At 43.8% G+C, this 20,996-nt stretch overlaps 1 protein-coding gene across 7 annotated transcripts; it reads right to left on the bottom strand.

Moving 5' to 3' along the window:
- Window positions 1-1,534: 1,534 nt before the first annotated feature.
- On the bottom strand, window positions 1,535-19,705 carry ZNF821 (zinc finger protein 821). 7 transcript variants are annotated; one of them, XM_019455375.2, is made up of 10 exons: window positions 19,385-19,705; window positions 18,663-18,725; window positions 17,344-17,428; window positions 15,578-15,694; window positions 10,377-10,497; window positions 7,969-8,094; window positions 5,152-5,297; window positions 4,412-4,516; window positions 3,271-3,437; window positions 1,535-2,494 (listed from the first exon to the last, which is right to left on the bottom strand). In XM_019455375.2, the coding sequence occupies exons 6-10, from the start codon at window positions 8,048-8,050 to the stop codon at window positions 1,840-1,842; spliced, it is 1,155 nt and encodes a 384-aa protein (XP_019310920.1). In that variant the 5' UTR covers window positions 8,051-8,094; window positions 10,377-10,497; window positions 15,578-15,694; window positions 17,344-17,428; window positions 18,663-18,725; window positions 19,385-19,705; the 3' UTR covers window positions 1,535-1,839. The 7 variants fall into 7 exon arrangements, with proteins under 7 accessions (XP_019310920.1, XP_019310918.1, XP_019310917.1 ...); XM_019455373.2 differs by lacking the exon at window positions 10,377-10,497 and having other exon boundaries at window positions 17,344-17,458; window positions 19,385-19,704; XM_019455372.2 differs by lacking the exon at window positions 10,377-10,497 and having other exon boundaries at window positions 19,385-19,704.
- Window positions 19,706-20,996: the final 1,291 nt, after the last annotated feature.

The raw sequence follows: 20,996 nt of genomic DNA, 5'->3' as shown, positions 1-20,996 counted from the left end.
TCAACTCTCTTCTCACTTTAATTCTGGATTTTTCTTAATGGGTTTTATTCTCCTACCTTGGCTCTGGGGAATAAATAAGAAGATGGATCACTTCTCTCAAACAAGAGTTCCTTGGTACTATAGATCTTAATATTGGAGCTATTTAATTTTTTTGAAATTTTAGATTTTCTTAAATATTTATTTTGAGAGTGAGAGAGACAGAGAGTGCTTGCACGAGCAGGGGAGGGGCCGAGAGAGAGAATCCCAAGCAGGCTCCACATTGTCAGCACAAGAGCCCAACATGGGGGGTGGATCTCACAAACAGTGAGATCATGACCTGAGCTGAAATCAAGAGTTGGACACTGGGGGCTCCTGGGTGGCTCAGTTGGTTGAGTGACTCTTAACTTGGGCTCAGGTCATGATTTCATGGTTTGTAAGATCGAGACCCACATTGGGCGCAATACTGGCAGCACGGAGCCTGCTGGAATTCTCTCTCTCTCTCTCTCTCTCTCTCTCTCTCTCGCTTTCTCTGCCCTTCTCCCCAGCTCGTGGTCTCTCAAAATAAATAAACTAAAAAAAATTTTTTTTTAAATTACAAATAGAGTTGGATGCTTAACCAAATGAGCCATTCAGGTGCTCCAATATTAGAGCTACTTCTGTGAACATATTCCTCAATGAAGCTGACTGCTGTCTAGGATAGGATTAAAAATTTTTTTTAACTTTATGGGGCACCTGGGTGGCTCAGTTGGTTAAGCGCCCGACTTTGGCTCAGGTCATGATCTGATTTGTGAGTTCAAGCCCCATGTTGGGCTCTGCTGACAGCTCAGGGCCTGGTGCCTGCTTCGGATTCTTTGTCTCCCTCTCTCTCTGCCCCTCCCCTGCTCATGCTTTTTCTCTCTCTCAAAAATAAATAAACATTAAAAATTTTTTTTTAAATCTTTTTTAAGTTTGAGAGAGAGAGAGAGAGAGAGAGACAGCGTGAGTGGAGGAGAGGCAGAGAGGGAGACCTAGAATCCCAAACAGGCTCTGCACTAGCCTGTGCAGAGCCTGACACTGGGCTCAATCCCTTGAAATGTGAGGTCATGACCTGAGCCAAAACCAAGAGTTGGACGTTTAACCGACTGAGTCACCCAGGTGCCGCTAGGATAGGATTTTTAAATTTTGACAAATTGAATTCTGCTGGGAAAAGTAGCCAGCCCATAGCCTAAATAAATACTGCATCTCTTTAGAAAATGCCAGTTATGAGGAAAGGTGTCTACTTCTGAGTTTGGAAAAAGTAAGCTAGGTTTAAATGGCCTTTGGGACTATAGAAGATCTTTGTTAGGCTGTTGGGAATGGACTCTCACAAAGTCAGCAATGGTTCTTTCTTGTCATAGGTATGCCTTATCAGCTTGTAAAGGCCCAAACAAGGGATCTCTGGGCCACCTAAATTGAGGAGCGCCCTCCCTTCAGAAGACAATCTGCCAGAAGTCCCAGCCGAAAACTTCCACCCAGGTCTCTCCTACATCACTTCATTTGCTAGAATGAAATGGAGAGAAAAGCAGAAAAAGGCCAGTAAAGATAAAATTAATTTATTTGCCCTCACATTTCCGTGGGCCGCACCAGGCCCTGCAGTCCTAGAAGCATGCCCTGCAGCAGTGGGCTGGGGAGTCCAGTTCTCTGGAGTGCCTGCCTACTCCCTTGTCCGGAGCCGTGTTAAGTCGGCTTCTGGCTGATCCCAGCATCCCGCTCCCACATGCAAAGGTACGCAGGTCCACCTGCAGCCAACCCAGGCCTGTCTCTGGCAGTAAGGACAGGGCCCTTTGGGTGGCTACCACATTGATCCTTGGGGACCTGGGTGAGTGAGAGGGCAGGAGGGGTTCAGTGCAGAGAGCTGCTGTTCTGCTCTTCAAAGGCCATCTTGCCCAGGAGCTGGCTGTCCAACTCCACCCCACTCACAGGTAGCTGGAAGAAGTTCATTTCGGCTGCTAAGGCTGCCATGGCAGAAGGGTCCTGGCCAAACTGAGCTCGCAACATCATGTCCATTTTCTCCAGCCTCCTCTTGAGCCGCTTGGCTTCCCGCTCCCGGATGAGCCTGGCCTGCCTCTTCTCTGGGGTTTCATTGGCCCGCTTCAGCCTCATGGCTTCCCGATCCCGCTGCAGCCTGCGTGCCCGCTGCTCATCAGTCTCCTGCATGCGCTGCAGGCGCTTGGCTTCACGGTCCCTCATGCGCCTTACTTCCCGCTCCTCCGGGGTCTCATTGTCCCGCCGGCTTTTCTTGGCCGTGCGCTCTCGTTCCAGCCGCTGCAGCCTTACTTCCAGAGGCTCATTCTGTCGACGTAGGGCCCACTTGCGAACACTGGGGGTCTGTGCTTCCAGGAGCTTACGGTAGGCAGCACAATTGTTGCACACAAGCAGAATTCCAGCAGGGTACACTGGAGGACTGAAGGCAATGTCCTTCCCCTCAGCACTGGAGGGGCCCTCACTATGGGCTGGGGGTAGGGATTCCATATTAAGTACTTCAGGAAGTTTCTCGCTGGAATACAAAAATTTTGGATCGTTAGTGTCTCCTTCTAGTCTAGCTCAGGTATCTAGCTCTGACTTACTCTTGTCCTACTAGACCAGTTGCTCCAAGTGCACAACTAGGAGTCAGTTTGAGTACTTGGGAGACCTCTTCTAGCTCTCCGACTCCCCAGCTTCTCTGGGCTAGGGGGTCTATCAAGTTATAAAGCCCACCTGGAGTTGGACACAAAGCCAATGGCCAGGTGTCAGCTGGACCCCCACAAATACGCAGTTTTCATTCCAGCTGGCTGGTGGTGTTCCTAAGAGCCAGGCAGGGTAGTCCTCCTGTGGAAGCAGCAGTCCTTGAAGTAGAAGCTGCCTTTAGGGGAGTCCACTGGCTCAGCCCCTCCTGCTTTGGACGACTCTGCATTGTACCCTTGGCAAATGGAACTAGGACACAATTCACATAGTTCCAGTCTTCCTCGGACACAGTGGAGACTGTGTCCTCATATCAGGGGCCTCTTAGCACTTATTCCAGTGAACTTTATTATGAATGTTCTTGGACTGCTCCCCCACCCCTATCTCTTATGAAAATATTATCCTGATAGAGGAAAGAAATGGGAATTCATTTCTCTTTGGGGATATCTAATGGAATGGGCATATTTACTAGGTTCATTACTTTTATTTCCATGGAGTCAAGGGTCATTTGCCTTTGCATTACCTATCTCTAGCCTTTGTTTTGATTTGGGAAAGCAGAACCCACACGCAGTAATTTGTTCCCAGACCGAGAGGTTTAGGTGGCCAGCTAACCTGTTAAACGTGGCATGGCTGGTAAAACGGGCTCCACACACAGCACAGTTAGACCTCTGGTCCTCCGAGTGGATTAGAAGGTGACGACCCAAGGACCCTGGGGAACTTAGGGCCCGGCCACAGACAGGACACATATAGCTCTTGGCGCTCACCACTGCTGCAGTGTGCTGCAAAACAGAGCCTTAATCTGTCAACTCATGTAACCTTTAAGATAAGTCATACCCACTTAGAAGCTGCTTTCTAAAAAATGTCCCCTTTCCTTAGTCTAAGAACAAGGGATTTGCAGCAATTCTCTCCGTTAAGCACCTGGAAAAGTAAGAGTCTTGTGTTAACAGGCCTTTAGAAGGGCCAGGCCGTGCCGATTATTGTTCAGATTTCATTAGCTTGAGTTTTGACTATGTTCTGGAACGTGCAGCTGGCCTGATGAACAACAGGGCTCCAGAGAAAGAGCCCTCTTCAAAACCTGCAAAGAACTCATGCTTGGGATAATTTCTATCTGCTTGCCTCACACTGTGCAGACACAAATGCACGGTAAGGAGGCAATGAAGGCCAAGTGTAGAAACTAGCTAGAAAGACTGGTATCCAAAAGAGATTTTGTCCTGCCTTTTCTTCAATCTTTTCAAAACAATCTTCTAAAGAAATGTGTCTGTTTGTTAACCAACTACCTTTATGGTAAAGCTCAGGCTGCCATGTGTGCTGATGCCTTTCTAATATAGATCACAAGGCAAAGGTGCTCTGTGATTGGATCATGGAAAAAAGAGCACAAAAGCTCGTGTTCTTCCGATCCCTTCATTTACACTTTCTCTAGTATAACAGAAACATTTATGTGAACTCATTTTTTTCCTCTTTAAAACAAAGCCCTCATTATTAATAGATCTTAGTTTCGATTTAACTATTTAAATATGCATTAAGTAATTTGGGAAAAAAAATTATACTTAAGTTTTCATAGGGTGTCTGCCTGGGAACCGACAACGGTTTTACCCAACATATCCCACTTAGTCTCTAAAATGTTCTGGGGCCTGGAGTGGACTCTTATTGGAAGCACCAGCCCAAGGTTCCTCTGGGAGCTGGAGGCAAAGGCTAACCAATAAACAAGCTGCTGACGCTCGTGTTCCGGAGCAAGTGGCTCCCCAGCCCATACCTGGTACACATGAGCAATCAGCTGCTCGCGGCTCCCACAGTCTAGCTGGCAGAGGGGACACTGGCAGAGTCCAAGTAAGGGGTCAGAATTCAAGTTCCCCGTGACCTGCAATTCAACAAGTAGGCAATTCATTAAGACTGTTTACCACTCTTTTCCCTGACCCTACTTCTTTTAACAGGGTATCCTGTTAAAAAGAACACAACCTGGTATCACATGTTATTCTTAGGTTTCCACTATGGACTGAAAGAAAAAGTAATAGGGCAAGGGAATAAAATTTGCTCCTATCTTTATTTCCTCCAAGGCTTCCTGCCATGAGGGCATAGGCTGCCCCAGGGACAGCTTCTCTGTTTTTTCCCCTAAGGTTAACTCTCTCGGATTAGCTTCCTTCCGGCTGTCCTTCTTGCAGGAATCCTCAGGAAACAATTTAGTGAGAAGATGGCACCTCAGGTAACACTCTGACTTAAATTTGCAAGCATATTCGAGAGTACACTTCAGGAAGTCAGCCGACAGTCTTGCAAAAGTGGATATTCCGTCTGGAAAGAAGTGGGGGAGCTGTACCTCAGTTAGTGACATGTGGGTGGACAGGAAAGCTGGTGTGATGAGAGTTGTGTCTGAGGTTTGGGTAAATGGAGCTGTGGAGGAAGACGGGCTTCACATGAAGGTCCAGGAGACCATCAGGCATCAGGGCTGAGCAGAAGGGTCGGGGGGGTTCCTGGACTCAGGAACCATTTGTCACTTGCCTCATGCTCTACCACTTCACTCCCACCAACAGGCTGCTCCACATTTTCTAACTCTTTTTCCACTTTGACCACCCCTCCATCTTCCTCTGATGTGTGGGAAGAGACTTCATCTTGTGTGGTCTCCTCTTCATCACCCTCACTGTCACCTAGAACACACAAATTGGTCACTAGTTCTGATTTTTGCATAAATAGGCCTTGAGTTGCTTTCCACCTTAGAGTTTGTAGCTATAGTGAAAACATTTTCAGATCTTCCACAACAGAGTTTATATCAATGAATAGTTTATTTAGTTGGATAGTGGATACAAATCATGTTAAGTGAAAGAGCTGCTAGCTCTTATTTATAATGCCATTTGCACACTAAAGAGAAAATCTCAGGCAAAACCATTAGACAATGGTTATTGGGCCCTGTATGTTATCATAAAAATAATTCTTCTTACATGATTCCCAAATACCTCATACTTCAAATCATACCTCCTATGCACCTCACACCATGCTCATTCATTCCCACAACACATCACCTCTGACCTACCCACACTTCTCACTGATTTTATTACTTACTTTTCTCCATAACACCCTGCATGATTTTTCCATGGTATCACATACACTATTCTATTCTGTGTCCCACTAATCTCTTCTCTCCCAAAAAACCCCAAGGCACACAGAGAAACAAGGAAGTTTTTCCTTCCTCTTAATCAATAAAGGAGATAGTAGTCAATTAGTTGAAAATAATGTCTACTTTATAGGGAAAAGTTTGTTCAGTCCAGTGGAAAAAACAGCACAGCAACCAACCTCAGGCCATTTGTTGTGGTACCTGACTCAGTGGGTTCTTACTCTGCTAGTAACTCAGGATTCCAGGCTAAATAAATCCATTGTTTACATTGGTTCTTTGGATTATCTGACGGATAACTGACTGCATTAAGTGGAGGGAACAGGACATTCTTTAGGATGAAATACAATTTCTTATAACTAAAGTAAGAATTGAGTTTATTTTCATTTAGGGGGTAGGATGTGGCTGTGGGGAGGTCTACTTGTGGCTGAGGGGTCTGCAAAATTTTTGTGGGTTGATTTTTGTTCCCTCATTATAAAATACATAGAAAAGAAAAAGATTTTTTAAAAACCACGATAATAATAGGGAGTTTGTTCTGAAAGGGAAAAAAAGTACGAGTACCTTGAAGATCACAAGAGGAAGCCAAGCCTAGGGAAGCTGTCAGACTCCAACCCTATCCCAACCACCCTTAGATTCGGGATTCCTGGGCCTGACTGTGAGCAAGAGAAAATACAGGGTAGACTGTCACCTGTGAGACTCAGCTTTCCTAGTTACAGTGCTTCTTGTCTTCTCTCTACCACCCCTCATGTAATTTTTAAATCCACCAGTATCTGGCAAAACTAGTTACATTCTTTGTCTTCATAAGAAAATCTAACCAAATCATCTGCTAGTAGTTATGTGGGTCTCTGTTAGATACTCTGCTTGGTTGGTGGACTGGATTTGGGCCCTGGAAAGATCTATATCATATGTATGCCTTATTCCCTAGCCCAAAGCTTTTGTGGGAATTTATCTCAACGATGCAGGATTTAAATAGATTAAATCATACCATATTTTCTCACCAGTTTATCCAGAGTACTTGTAAACTTAGTCTAAGACACTACTGTATCAAACACACTATGTGACTGATCAAAAATCCAAATATAGAATTCCAAAGATTTAAAAAAAAATAAGTATGCCATCTAGAGGGATGATGCAGCTTTTCCAGAATGGAAACCTATTAAACTTTTATAGATGTTGCCATTCCTATCCTGTTATTCAAACTGGTGGCTCCCATAGGTTTTCTAAAAATCTTTGGGTTTTTCTGTACCTGAGCAACTAGAAGCTAATTTTTTTTTTTTTTTTTTTGCTAAATTATTAATTTGAGTGAAAACTAGTTCCTAGAAGGCCCCTGAATTCTTTCCCTCTTTGTTATTCTTTAATCCCAAATGTAGAAAAAAATTAAAAATGTCACTCTGAATTGACAGTAATAATATCCAATATCAGATGGATGTGATTAGTAAAGTATGGAAATCATCCTAGGAAATTTGTATTTCAACAAATATATCTCAAAATGTATTTGTTCAGGCAGGTCATGGAACAGATGATCCATCAGGCTCAGTTAGTTACCCATCACTGTCTTTTCCATCTCCTTCCAGGGATCTACTTAGGACTTGGTGTAGAAAGACATTGCCTTTAGCACTTTATTGCTTTTCTAAAAAAAATAACTTATTCTTTTAAAAGTAGTCTCTTTGCCCACTGTGGGGCTCGGACTGAGATCAAGACTCGCATGCCCTGCAGAGTGAGCCACCCAGGTACCCAGACTTCAGCATTTTATATGATGCATAATCTCATTAGTAAGCAAATCCTCTTGTGTGACATTCAAACTGGGTCCTCAAGCAAAAATTTCATTAATGCCACTCTTATATTTTGTTAACTTTAAGTAAATAGATTCTAGGAGACAGGGATTATTTTCATTTCACCTAACCCAGGGACTGCTCCTGTACAAATGATCTCTATACCCGTCTATCATAGTCATCACAAACCTATCTGTGTATGGCACTGTATCAAATACTGCAGTCCATGAGTTAAAAAAAAATATAATGCCAAACCTGTCCTCTCCCTGGATAAGCAAATGCTCATACACCTTGGAACACCTTTGGGAACACTGAGGATCCACAAATCTCTTTCTTCATGTCTTCCTCCCAACCCCCATGCACAATCCCCAGAGCACACACACTCTGATAATTCTTCTCCCATTGCCCTGAGTCATTACCAGAAGGTGCAGAACTCACTGCTACTGGAGTCCTGATCTCTTAGTTGTTGGATAGCTTGTCGCTGACTGCCAAGGTCTCCAGGAAAATCAGTTTTCATCATCGCCTGGCGGGCTTGCTCTTCTAGCCCAGCAAATACTTGATCCCCTGGTGGTCACAAGGAAAAACAGTCAGGCCACCAGCTAGACAGCATATTCCAGGCAAGCTGGGTGGAAAGTCAGACCATTCAAAGTTGGGAGACAGGCAGGTACCCTATTGTGGGGTCATCCATCTCTTAGCTTGCTGCCTCCTGGAGTTTCTGGGCATGGCTACTCTTCCTGGGCAGTGAGCCAGATGCTCTAGAAAGCATCACTTGCTTAAATCCTCCCAATCCTGACTCCTTTCAAAAGGTAATCAATTGCTACTTAACAAATTTAACGTCAGAATATCAATTCCACGGATAACTTACCATCAGGATTGGGGAGACAGAGGCAGAAGAGGCAAAGTGATGGGATAATACAGATAGGGCAACAAATGTGGGCACAATCTCTGAATCTTAGTATACTAACATTACGGCCCTGACTCAGAGTTCATCTCTGACTATAAACAAGTGCTTCAAATAATCCTTCCAAAAACAATCTCTCTAATCTCATCTTTCATCCACTCCCCTTTCGAGAGATACTTTGGAAGTTCTGCCTTGATTTTCTTTGTCTACCAGAATTAGCCACAAGCAAATCAACAACTGGTTGAATAATAGACTAAATGGAGAACAGATAATATATGAACTCATTTTTGCTGAGGAACAAACTTCCTGAAACATACCAACTAATTTGCAAGAAATAGTATTTTATCTAGTCTCCCTGGTAAATGAGGTATTTTTTCCTTTTTCTTTTTTCATATGGGGTATCCAAAAGCCCAGGACCATCCTTGATTATGCATTCATTTGCAATGAACTCTGCCTAGGATCTCTGTGGTTATTGAAGAGTTAATATTTAAGTGCTCTTTTATTTCCAAGAGGCCAGGCATTAGGAGAAAAGAGAATTGGGTTTCTTGAGGTTTCCATTATCTCAGTCAGAGTGGAAACTACAGTTCCCACTCCCAGCCACCAAGAGAGAATAAAAAGCCCTAGTGAAATGTCTGACAACAGGCCAGGCACTTTCTTACTGAAAAGAAAAAAGGAACATAAACAGGTTCAGGTTCCAAGACAGGATACAATGCGGCAGGAGAAATGGTCAGTTGACCTGTGCTATCAGTCCTTGGACGATGAAAGAACTGATGTAAAGGAGGCTTCATGTGATTCACTTTGGCATTTGTTCAGCAAAAATTCAGTGAGCACCTAGATGCTAAGTGCTGAACACTAATAACTACTATTTGGCATATCCTGGTTCCAGGCTCTAAGCTAAGTGCTTTATAGTTGTTGTTGTTGTTGTTTTTAAGTTTATTTATTTATTTTGAGAGAGAGGGAGAGAGAATAAGCAGGGGAGGGGCAGAGAGAGAGGGGGACAGAGGATCTGAAGCAGGTTCTTTGCTGAGAGCAGAGAGCCTGATGAGGGGCTCGAACCCATGAACAATGAGATCATGAACTGAGCCGAAGTCGGACACTTAACCGACTGAGCCATCCAGGTGCCCCAGTGCTTTATAGTTTTTATCTGAATTCTCTGCAAAACTCTATGTGGTAGGTATTCCTACACATATTTTACTTAAGAGAAAACTCAAGTCTATAGAACAAAGTATTCAAACCCAGGTGTGTACAATTTTAATATCCATATTTTGAAACTGGTTTTTAGCAGTGATGTAAGCAGTTAAAAAAATTTTTTTTAACGTTTATTTATTTTTGAGACAGAGACAGACACAGCATGAACAGGGGAGGGTCAGAGAGAGGGAGACACAGAATCTGAAACAGGCTCCAGGCTCTGAGCTGTCAGCACAGAGCCCGACACGGGGCTTGAACTCACTGACCACGAGATCATAACCTGAGCCGAAGTTGGCCGCTTAAACGACTGGAGCCACCCAGGCACCCCTGATGTAAGCAGTTTAGATAGTTCACCAGAGTTGTGCTGCTGAAAACAAACACTTGTCTCTGTGTGAGAAGAATGGCTCTGATCCTAGTGATAATGTTACCTTCGAACCACAAGAAACTGATGCTACACCTCAAAGATCAAAATAATGTTCTTAGGGCCAGTAAATGACAAAGGGACCCATCATTTCGATGGTTCTGATACCCTATGAGGAGTTACCATGCCGGGGCCAGAGTAACTAGTACTGTGGCTACTCTGATTGCTACTGGGAATGGGAGTAGAGGTGGCAAGGGTTCAAGTGAACTTCTAGCCCCAGAGCACTCAAGTAAAAGAAAAATAAGCTGCCTTAAGTCCATTTCCAAAATATCAAGATCATAAACTGGACATAAATTACTGCAAGGAAGAACAAAAAAAAATTCTGTGTTATAGCACCTTCTCATCCTTCTTTGCAGAAGTAAAATATTTTTCTTCATGGTGGTTCCACTGTAACCACAAGACCATGGCCAACTGGATTAGTTACTGAATTCTTCTGGGTAGATGCATGCTTTTGGACCTGGAAACCGTGGGCAGAAATGGCACTGAGGAACACGTCATGTACCAACATATGATTATCAAAGGGTAGACCACTCTCATCAGTGATACTTCGCATCTCTAAAGAAACCTACCCAGAAAAAAACTAGGTTTATAACATATGAAGAATACACTTTTTCCCCCCTTAATAGGTAATTGCATTGCATTAGTAGAAGGGCATCTAAAAGGATAAATACCTCTCAAGATCTACCAATGATTCAGTTTAGACCCACCAACTTGAGCTGAAAGTTTTTGTCTATTGATATTGTCTAAATATTTGGGCCTTCACGGAACAGAGAAGAGTTAATTCCATACAACGTCTTTATCTAGGACTTTTGCTGGCAATCTCACTTAGGATAGTTAGAATACATTAATTGTCATTCCCTTTTGGCAGTTTGGTTCTATTTCTGACTCCTGGAAAGGGCTAAGGTAAACTTTATTCCTTAAGGCCATTCTTATCTTAAACATTGACAGAAAGCAAAATATATAAAAACCATTAAAAAAGCGATTTGGGCATATCATGATCTTCCAGTAGGCCCTATATACCTAAGCTGTAAATCTGACTGCCCAGAATTATCCTTTCATAAAAAGGTAGTGATATCTGCTAAAAGTATGTCATAGTAACTCAAATATAATGTGATCCATAGAAATACTGGCACTTGAGAAATGTTATACAACAGCCTGCTTTTCTTTTTTTTATTAAAAAATTTTTTTTAACATTTATTCATTTTTGAGAGATACAGCATGAGTGGGGGAGGGACAGAGAGAGAGGGAGACACAGAGTTGGAAATTTGTCTGCTTTTCTAATGTAGAATTATTATTTCCTTCTATCTTGAAACTATTGGAATAGGTTAAAAAAACACTCAGTTCTCTAGATATTAATGTAGGGCAACCATCTTATTTAACATGGGTATTTATTTGTCTATTAATAGTTAAGAACAAGTAATCTAAGCTCTACAGTAAAAAACAAGGTGCTACCTCTTCTTTTTTTTTTGGTATGAAATCAAGATACTGTTTGTCTGATTTGGCTAAGGTGTTCCAGACTAGACAAGAACAAGGCCATCCAAGCAAGTCTGTAGAACAGAGGAGAAGCCTGGGATAAAAGTTACTAGAAAGGCAAAGATTTTACAATTCTCTTTCTTGAGTCATTGGTGCAATTAAACACATGCAATTTCTGGCTGACTGAAATTAAAGAAAGCAAAGCAGCTGAAAAATATTCCAACAGAGCAGAAGTCAAATGCAGAAAAAATGAGCTAGTCTTGGGAGTGAGGGGCTTAGGATTCCATTCCAGCTGACAGTCTCTGTGACCCAAGGTGCTACCACAGGCCGGGAACATAGCCATTTACTTCACAAGGATGTTGACAGAATGAACGAGGACAAAACAAGTTGTGTTTTTTGGAAGAGAAGGCACTTTAAAGGCTTTTTTTCCTACTTCTCTGTAAAAGCTGAGAAGCTTTTATTGAAATTCAAAGTTTTTAGTCTTGTATGTACTTTTCAATCTGAAAACAAAAGTCTCTGAAGAAAGAGTTCTCCTTTTCTTAGTGGTTTGCTTGGCATAAACACATCAAATGAGAGTGTACAAGGGACTCTATTTTCAACCTCTCTAGAAAACAGCTGACAGAAACTTGTACTCAGAAGGAGGTGAGATGAGGAAGGAGGGGCAGAAGAAGGTCTAATACCCCTCAGCAGTTTCTCTGAAACCAATAATTCTGGGCTTTTATTCCAAAAGCTCTGTATCAAATCTATTAATGAACTGAGCAAACTACAAGAGTACATGTGGATGTTTCTGGGGAAAGGAGAGATCATGATGGTAATTCAGATACAGAGACAGTCCTGAGGAAAGCCAAGTAAATGCCAGTGCATCCTGCCCGCTGGCTTCTCAAGTGGATCTGATAAATGCTGCCAGGCTACAGCAGTGGGATCCTTCCTTCCTTCCTTCCTTCCTTCCTTCCTTCCTTCCTTCCTTCCTTTTTTACGTTTATTTATTTATTTGGGGTGTGGGGGGCAGAGAGAGAGGGAGAGAGAGAATCCCAAGCAGGGTCCACAAAGTCACTGCAGAGCCTGACATGGGGCTTGAACCCACAAACCATGAGATCATGAACTGAACTGAAATCTAGAGTCGAAAGCTTAACGGACTGAGCCACCCAGGCACCCCTACAGCAGTGGGATTCTTAATATACTCTTTTAGGTGGGCTCTGAGTTTCATGACACAATCTTCTTCCCAGAAGGCAGATGTAATGGAGCTCAGCCATTACTCAAGTGCCGACTGGCTTTAACATTTCAGCAAAGCTTCTGCAGACATTCTTGCCTCCCAGACCTTGAGTCCATTCCACTTATTTTAAATAGATAAGCAGCATTAAATTCAATACATTTGATTGGTTCCATTTCACTGCAAGGGAACAGGAGACTCAAGCGGTCAGAAGACTGAAACCACCTATTTCTGCCTGCCACTTTTGTCATGGGCAAGGAGAAAATGCTGTTTAAAAAAAAAAAAAAAAAAAAAAAAAAAAGACGCTTCAGTCCCCAAACAGTAAATAAGCACAAAGTCCTGAGACACCAGCAAATCTCAGTGTCTTTTCTTCTTTAGTCAAGCTTAGTCTATTACCTGAGAAGCCTTCATGGTTCCCCATCCAAATACATCTCTGAAAACAGTCCCTCCCTGGGGGTCTGCTTTTTAGTTGCAGCTGAACATTTCTGTTCATGGCCCTCATAATGGTCACTTCCTCAGAGCCCGCACAGCCCCACCCATTCCACCACAATATGATATTGACTCGGCTCTGGAAACTGCATTTCTGCAGCTGTGGATGTGTAATACTCTCTTATCTTCTCCATGGCCTGTTTGTCCATCTGTTTTCTGACCCAATACCAACTCACCCTGGGTTCAACTATGGTGGGAGGAGATTCAGCTGATGGATACATACAAGCCTAGCTTGTACATACAAGGCCATACAAGCCATACATACAAGGCCATATAAGCCTAGCTTCCCTTGGCCTTATCACAATCAGGCCATCATTCCCTGCCACCTACTCTCCTTAAATCTAACCAAGTCTCTTTGGACAGATGGCTTAAAAAAAAAATTTTTTTTTTAATGTTTATTTTTAAGAGAGAGAGAGAGAGAGAGAGAGAGAGCATGAGCAGGGGAGGGTCAGAGAGCGAGGGAGACCCAGAATGTGAAGCAGGCTCCAGGCTCTGAGCTGTCAGCACAGAGCCCGACATGGTGCTCAAGCCCACAAACGGTGAGATCATGACCTGAGACAAAGTCGGACGCTCAACTGACTGAGCCACCCAGGCGCCCTGGACAGACGGCTTTTTTAAGTAAACACCCAACTCCTATGACCGCCTTATTTGTGAACCCATCTACTAAGAATACCTTTCCTTCCCTGCCTTCTTGGGGTCACATCTATGTCTTTTACTGATATTTGTTTTCAATCAGAGAGGAGAAGACAACCCTACTAAACCTCTGTGATGGATCAAGAAATGTCTCTCTTGACAATCTTCACATTCAGGCCCACTACATTTTATTGTTGTAGCATCAATTTCTAAACCCTTCCTAAACCACTCACTCACCTTTATATTAAGCAGACTTCCACATCCACCTATTCCAGAACATACTCCTAGAAGCATCCAACTTGTTCTCTTCTACAACTTTTCCAGGAGTTAAGTTGAAGAATTAATTGTAAATGAAGGTGTGCCACCCTAATCTCATTATAAAATATTCAAGTCCCCCTAATTCCTCTGTTCCTACTATTTCTTCTCTCACTCTTGAAATTACCCAATAAGATAAGGTACAGAGTGCCTGGTATGCAGGATATTTTTAATGAACTTTAGTCCTCTTATCTTAACTCTTTGACGAATCTACCCTCATATGTAGAAGAGTGTTTTCCTTCAAAATAACCGTTATGTATTATTTCACTGAATTCTCTTCGGATGCTGCTGTACTTTATTTGGTCAGTCCTCAATAATAAAAGGTGCTATGTGACTCTTTTTTAAACATTTGGGTGACGATGCTTATCTTCCCAGATCATAGGAAAAAGGTCAATTATATAAAATCTGCATAGATAGACATATTAAATGTTAATTTAAAAGGCACTTTGAACATCCTTTATAAGCAGTGCTAGAAGTAAAGAGGAATAGCAGGAAATACAAATGGGACATAGTCTCTGCCCTCTAGAATTTTACAGTCTAATTACTGAAATAAAACATACATACATACAAAACCGCTGAGAAACAATGCAAGGCAATAATGCATACCTAGTTTTCCTGTTACTAGTCTTTCTCTCATGTGATCCATCACACAAACTGCTTAGTAGTCCTGACACACTGCATTCTAAATGCCCCTCCCCTTCTCTGCCTGAAAACCCTTAGTAGCTCCTTATAGTCCACAGTATGAAGTATGAACTTGGCCTGAGTTTAACATCTCCAAACTCATGTCCTAGAATATCTGGATAAATAAAACGTCTGCTTCATACAAAGTCTCCTTATCCCCTGAACGTGTGCTTTCCTTCTTTTATCTTTGCTCACATAATTTTCCCTACCTGATTTTACCTCTTCCTTCTTCCTTTTTTAAAAATCCACTTCCTACCTTCTAAGGCCCAGTTTAAGCTCACAGTCTAGGGCCTTTTCCATGAAGCATTCCCTTGCTACTTCAGTCTATGGAACTCCTTCCTGTTCTGTAGTACACACAGTCTTAGCATCCCTATATGGCACTCAGCATATACTATCTTGTGTTTTTAGATATTATTTTATGTATCTGTGGCTCCACTATAGTCTTATATATCCTTATGCTGTTTTACAGTCCTGGCATCTAGCACAAGGCTTTGCACAGATATCCTATAAATGTCTGTTAATGTGAATACTAAGGATGAATCAAGTGCACTTACTCCTAAGACAGGTTTCTAATACTTCCTCCAGCAACCAGACACACTTTAAACCCATCACGTTCAACCTCTTTAACCCTTTTTTCCTACACAAATTAGTGTAAGCATCTCACCTAAATTGAGATTACTCTTTCATTTCAACCCTCAATGTTCCCAGGTTCCAGAAGACAAAACCCAATACTCACAGTGAACTTTATTTGGATTTGTCTGTTTCCGACGGGACATGTTTTCCTGATCCAAAAGTTCTGGCCTTTCCCAGTTTCACAACTGGATATGTTACTACTTCCTTGCAGGGTGCTGACCTACAATAAAAAACATATTGTTACCACGTGCCATTTTTCCCAGAAATTAGACAAAATTAAAGATAAAAAGACTTTTAAAAAAGTTATTGAGCATATAAAACTCACCAGTTATAAATAATTGAACTACTTAAAGAAAGAAAGAAATGGGGGCACCTGGGTGGCTTAGTTGGTTAAGCATCCAATTTGGGCTCAAGTCATTATCTCACAGTTAGTGAGTTCAAGCCCCGCATTTGGTTGTGTGCTGACAATGCGGAGCCTGCTTGGGATTCTTCCTTTCTCCCTCTCTCTCTACCCCTTCCCCACTCGTGCTTTTTCTCTCACTCAAAATAAATAAATAAACTGAAAGAAAGAAAGAAAGAAAGAAAGAAAGAAAGAAAGAAAGAAAGAAAGAAAGAAAGAAAGAAAGAAAGAAGGAAATTTCTAGCACAACATCCAGGTCCCAAGAAGTTTAGGAAGGGACTCCTTCAAAGGATTTAGAGAATTCTACTCTAAATCTATCTGTGGAATCCAGAACACTGTTATGTGATCATGATCAAGATCACCAGATAGAAAAGGAAGCAAAACACTTAGGTAACAGTTTTAGAAGCACTGCAGGCTCAAATGGATAAGCCCCATGAATGTAAAAGGAAGCAGATGGAAGCTAAAGAGGGTGGCAGCTCACATGTTACACGCCCACTGGAAGTCAAGCCCTGCAATCTGCACAAATGGGAACCTCCAGATGTTTTTTCAAGAAGTTATCTTGCCTGGAGGTGACAAAGCACCACATCCCTGCGAGACAGGAAACATCTCAAAACTTTTAGGCATCTATAAATGAAATCAGCACAGGAAATAGAGCCTCTACCTAGCGAGGTAGGCACAGTACTAGGCACTGTGGATGACAGGGCACTGAATCAAATCAGGCTTCCAATGTTGAAGATGAGCTCTCACCAGAAGAGCCAGATGCTATCCACACTGTTGAGTATTAATTCAACATTCCAGTGTGGAATATCAACCTGGCCCTGCTCACATGCTCTGGAGTGGCAAAGTTAATAACTTTAGTGCCTCTTTTTAATCCGGCCTCTGTGTAGCAAAGAGATCAGCTCCCCAAAGAGAACAAAGAGAAAAGCTCCCCAAAGGAAACATGCTGCAGAGACCTGCATCTGCTTCCCTGAAACTGGAGGGAACAGATACATAAGGCTGGAGGTTCCTGGTTAGTTTCTAAGAAAGACTTTCCCAGCAGTAAGTGTTGTTAAAGAGTCTGAAATGGATTAGTAGTGAAAACTGAAATTTTCTATGAAAGGCACAGTGAAGTTGTATGGAAACCAATTTGACAATAAATTTCATATATTGAAAAAAAATAAAATAAAAAAATAAAAATAAAAAGAAAGGCACAGTGAATAAACAGATTAAAAAAAGAGATTCTCTTCCCTACCAAGGACAAGAATATGGATTTGGTCACCCTCTAAGTTTTCTTTCACTTCCTGCCCTTTCAAATTGTACTTATACTGAATAAGCAAGTAGTTTAATGCCTTAAGAGGCATTCTGAGAGGCTACTGCTAGCTATACTCTGCACTCCAGTTAGTGAAGACTCATCTCCTGTTATGCCAACTAACTCCTCCATGTAGCTAGAAAGGATCTCAGACCTGTAATCAGATCCTGCCTCCCCTTACCAAAAGAAAGAAACCGCAAATGGCAAAGACAGGCCTCCACAGGAAGTGGCAAAGGAAGCAGCTTTCAGGCAGTCTTCTATCATATCTGCATATCAAACACAGTTCTTTTTCAGACCTTTAATTAAAACAACAACAACAAAAAACCAGCTTCAAATGTATACAGTAAAATCAATTTTAACTAGTTAGAGGGCACTTTCTGTGAGCTAATGCTAATGGTATGTATTCTCTGTTCTAAGTTTTGTTTGCATAGATCATTTCTTTCCAATCAAGTAGTTATTAGCATAAGCAGTGAAGGAATATTCACTTTGGGTCTTTTCCTGTGGAATCATAAAATGGAAAGTTGAATGAAATGCACATTATCATTTTCTCCCAACATTTGTAGAGCTACACCTCTCTATTATATAAAGAAAAATGAAATATTAACTAATCTTTAAATTTTCTCCTAATCAAGATCAGAAATTGAAACTGTGTGATAAAGGTAATGAAGATCCTTCTGAAGGAAGGCCAAATAACTTGAGACATGCTCAATTCAGATCATCTTGGTGAGGCAACAGTTCAATACTGAAGCTACAAGTCAGAAACAGAGATGAGCATCTGCATATTGAAATAGGCAGTATCCACTGCATCTCACAATCCTCCTAGCGGCCAAATGGGGAACTGACCAGATGGTACCCAATGGGACTTCACACCTGAGGGATTACGTGAGGGGGGGGTGGGGGATAAGCAAATACCCTCCTCTACCTCAAAAAAAAAAAAAAAAAAAAAAAGTCAGTGGGTCGTGGACTCAATAAGGAAATAAATAAGAAAAGACATACATACATACATACATACATACATACATAAATGGCAATATAAGTGCATTCTTGACTACATAGCAAGATCTCAGAGGTTAGACGACCGTTTTATGGGCCATAAAAGGTAATAAAATTCATAGACGCGTTGCCCTAAAGATCATGCATTCAGTTCTTCTTTTAACACTGCCTCAGTTCCCAAGACTGAATCTGAAACTAACACAAAAATGTAAATGGAGAGCCGCCTGAACATCACCACCATCTGGAAGAAAAAACGGAATGGGAAGAAAGTAAACGGTGAGGTTCAGGTTTACAAGGGATTCTACGTAAAAAGGAAGGAAGCTTTGCCTTTACAACGAGGTTAAGAGTCCTTTGGAGGGAGGCCAACATCGCCCCTTAACATTGTCCCTGCTCTCCCACAGGTGTTAGGTTGCAGCTTTCAGGACACACCACAGACTTTAGCGTGGGGGAAAAAAACAAAAAGAGCAGGTGAAATCCAAGCTTTAAGAAAAGAGGGTGCACTCCCACCTCCAGCTCTGGTGCAGTTCCCACGGAGCAAAGTAAACTCGCCCGAATCCCAGTGATTTGTATCTGCCAAAAAGGAGAGGACGAGAAAGCTGGTCACGTAGCTGCCTCACTGTTCACCCTGTTCCCACTTTCTTTGGTCTGGAGAAGGTGTACAATCAGCCGAGATGGTCCCTCTGGCTTCGATCTTCTGAGCACAGGTAGATACCCAGGAATTACCGACAAAAGCCAGAGGTCTTCCGAGGCGGCTCAGACAAACCCTCAGACGACACAGTCTTCTCAGAAATCTAAATTTAGAAGCCGTTCTGCGAGACCGCGACGCGGGACTGACACCCGGGTCTGCACTCCCACGCCCATCCTCCTCCTCCCCCGGCTCCACCCCAGCCTGTCAGACGCCGGGGCCGCCCCGGTAGTGCCCGGCCCAGCCCGACCTGGGCCCACCGCGGGAGGGCGGCGGCGCGGACGCCCCTCCCGCGCCCGAGACCGCCAGAGGGACTGAAAGAGGAACGGCCCGTGGGGAGCCAGCCGGGTCCGGCCTCGTCTGGGGAACCCGGCGCAGGGGGAGCGTCGGAGCCTGGGCTACCCCCGCCCTCCGGCCAGAGCGAGCACGAGCCCCCTCCCCAGACACAGACAAAAGGACCGACAGCGGGCGAACAAGGGAGAGAGCGGGGAGCCCCTGCATCCTCAGCCTAGCCCCGGAGGAAAGGAGACGGGGGTCTTTTTACCCGGAGCCTCGGCGCACCGCGGCGCGCCGCGTCCCTGGGCCCCGCCTCCGGACAGACGGACCGCCGGACAATGGGCCCCGGGCCGCAGCTCGGGCCGGCCGGGCCGGGGCTCTCCGGGACTGAGCCCCGGCAGGCGGAGGGCGGTTTCGGGCCGAGCCGGTGGCGGGGAGCCGAGGGGCGGCGCTGCAGACGGACAAAGCCAACGGCAGACAGACAGACGGAGGGGGAAAAGATGGCGACGCGGGCGGCGGGAGCGCGCTGCTCGCGCACCCGCAGTGAGTGGGGCGCGTGCACGAGCCTCTCCTCTCTCCCTCCCCCCTTCTCCGGCTTGGTCCCCCTCCCCGCTCCCCAGGCGCGCGCCCGGCGGTGTGGGCGGGGCTTGAGGAGCGGGGGGTCTGGAGAGGCGGGACTAAAGGAGCATCCAATCACAGACTTTGGAGGGGGGCCTCGCCTCCATCCTGGCGCCCCGGAGACCACCCAGCCTCGCCCCCTCTTTGGTCTTTCTTCAGCCCCGTCAGCACCCCCCAGCAACCTAACCTTTCCTGGACCTGTGAACTCCACCCTGACAGTCAGCTCCGTTCCTGGTTTCTTACCTCACCTTTGAGTTCAGCCACAAAACCCACATCCCCCAACCACAGCTCCACCGCAGGCTCCCCCTCTGCTTAGCCCAACCTTAGTCTCTCCCCCAACCCAAACCCTCTTCTCTTGCTTTCCCCGACGCTTCACGGTTTCTTCGTCCGCCTAGACATTTAATGTGTACCCAGACCTAGGGGCCACAGGCCTTTGTAGGGGGGGCCACGTTCTGCTGTCCGAACTTCAGAGGAGAAAAATCTTTAGACTTCAGGAAAATCTTTAGATTTATTTTAGGCATTTAAGTCTCCAACATGCTTCTTAACTAGTAAAATAACAGTAGCTGTAGACCTAGGGGCATAGGATATAGAATAGCACAGGATATAGAACAGAGTAACTTTGGCACTGTTACCACTTAAGGGGCATTTGAGGCAATAGAAAGTGGTTAGATTCACTTCCTAATAAGACACCTCCTTCCCTTGTCATCATCCCTGCTTCTTCACTACTTTGTTTCCTTCCTCTTATTCTGTCTTCTTGTAGAACGCCTAAGCTTGCCTCTGACAGAGCTTACTTGAAGTAGGGAATGCGGTGAAAAGCAGATGGGATCTGGTAAGAGCAGATCTAGCCTGGAGTCCCAGCTCTGCCACTGACCAGCCTGGTGGCTTTGGACAAGTCCCTATTCTGAACCTCTGCTTCCTGAAATGTAAAATGGATAATAAGGTAATAATTCCTAACCTCTATTCTCATAGGGTTGTTGTAATCATAGGATTAAGTAAAATGAAGATATGAAAGTATTGTGTAAGTAGTTCTTGTGCTTCCTGGCCCCAGGAAGGCAGCAGAGCTAATGTTTTTAAAGCAACAAGGCCTGGTATTTGCATAAAGGACTCTTGCAAAATGTTCTTCCCATAAATCTCCAGTGAGATGATATCATTGTCTGCATCTTGTGTTTAATGTGAGAGAATGGCTGTATTGAAAGAACTTCGTACTTCACAAGTGTGTAGTAAATAGTTTCATTCATTCATTTATTGTGGCTGGGATATTT

This window comes from Panthera pardus, unplaced genomic scaffold (genome assembly GCF_024362965.1).
Source record: "Panthera pardus isolate Hobbes unplaced genomic scaffold, ASM2436296v1 HiC_scaffold_19, whole genome shotgun sequence".
Classification (NCBI taxonomy): Eukaryota; Metazoa; Chordata; class Mammalia; order Carnivora; family Felidae; genus Panthera; species Panthera pardus.
Note: the sequence above shows the minus strand (reverse complement) of the source record. Positions and strands in the feature narration are given on the sequence as shown.

Bases quoted from the DNA above. Each gene is read 5' to 3' on its own strand.
- ZNF821 (XM_019455373.2), bottom strand. From the start codon at position 15,617: ATGTCCCGTCGGAAACAGACAAATCCAAATAAAGTTCACT. The intron at 8,095-15,577 runs GTGAGTATTGGG...TGTGACCACCAG, and splicing joins AAATCCAAATAAAGTTCACT to GGGATCAAGTATTTGCTGGG. The intron at 3,438-4,411 runs GTATGGGCTGGG...TCTGTTTTGCAG, and splicing joins TGATTGCTCATGTGTACCAG to CACACTGCAGCAGTGGTGAG.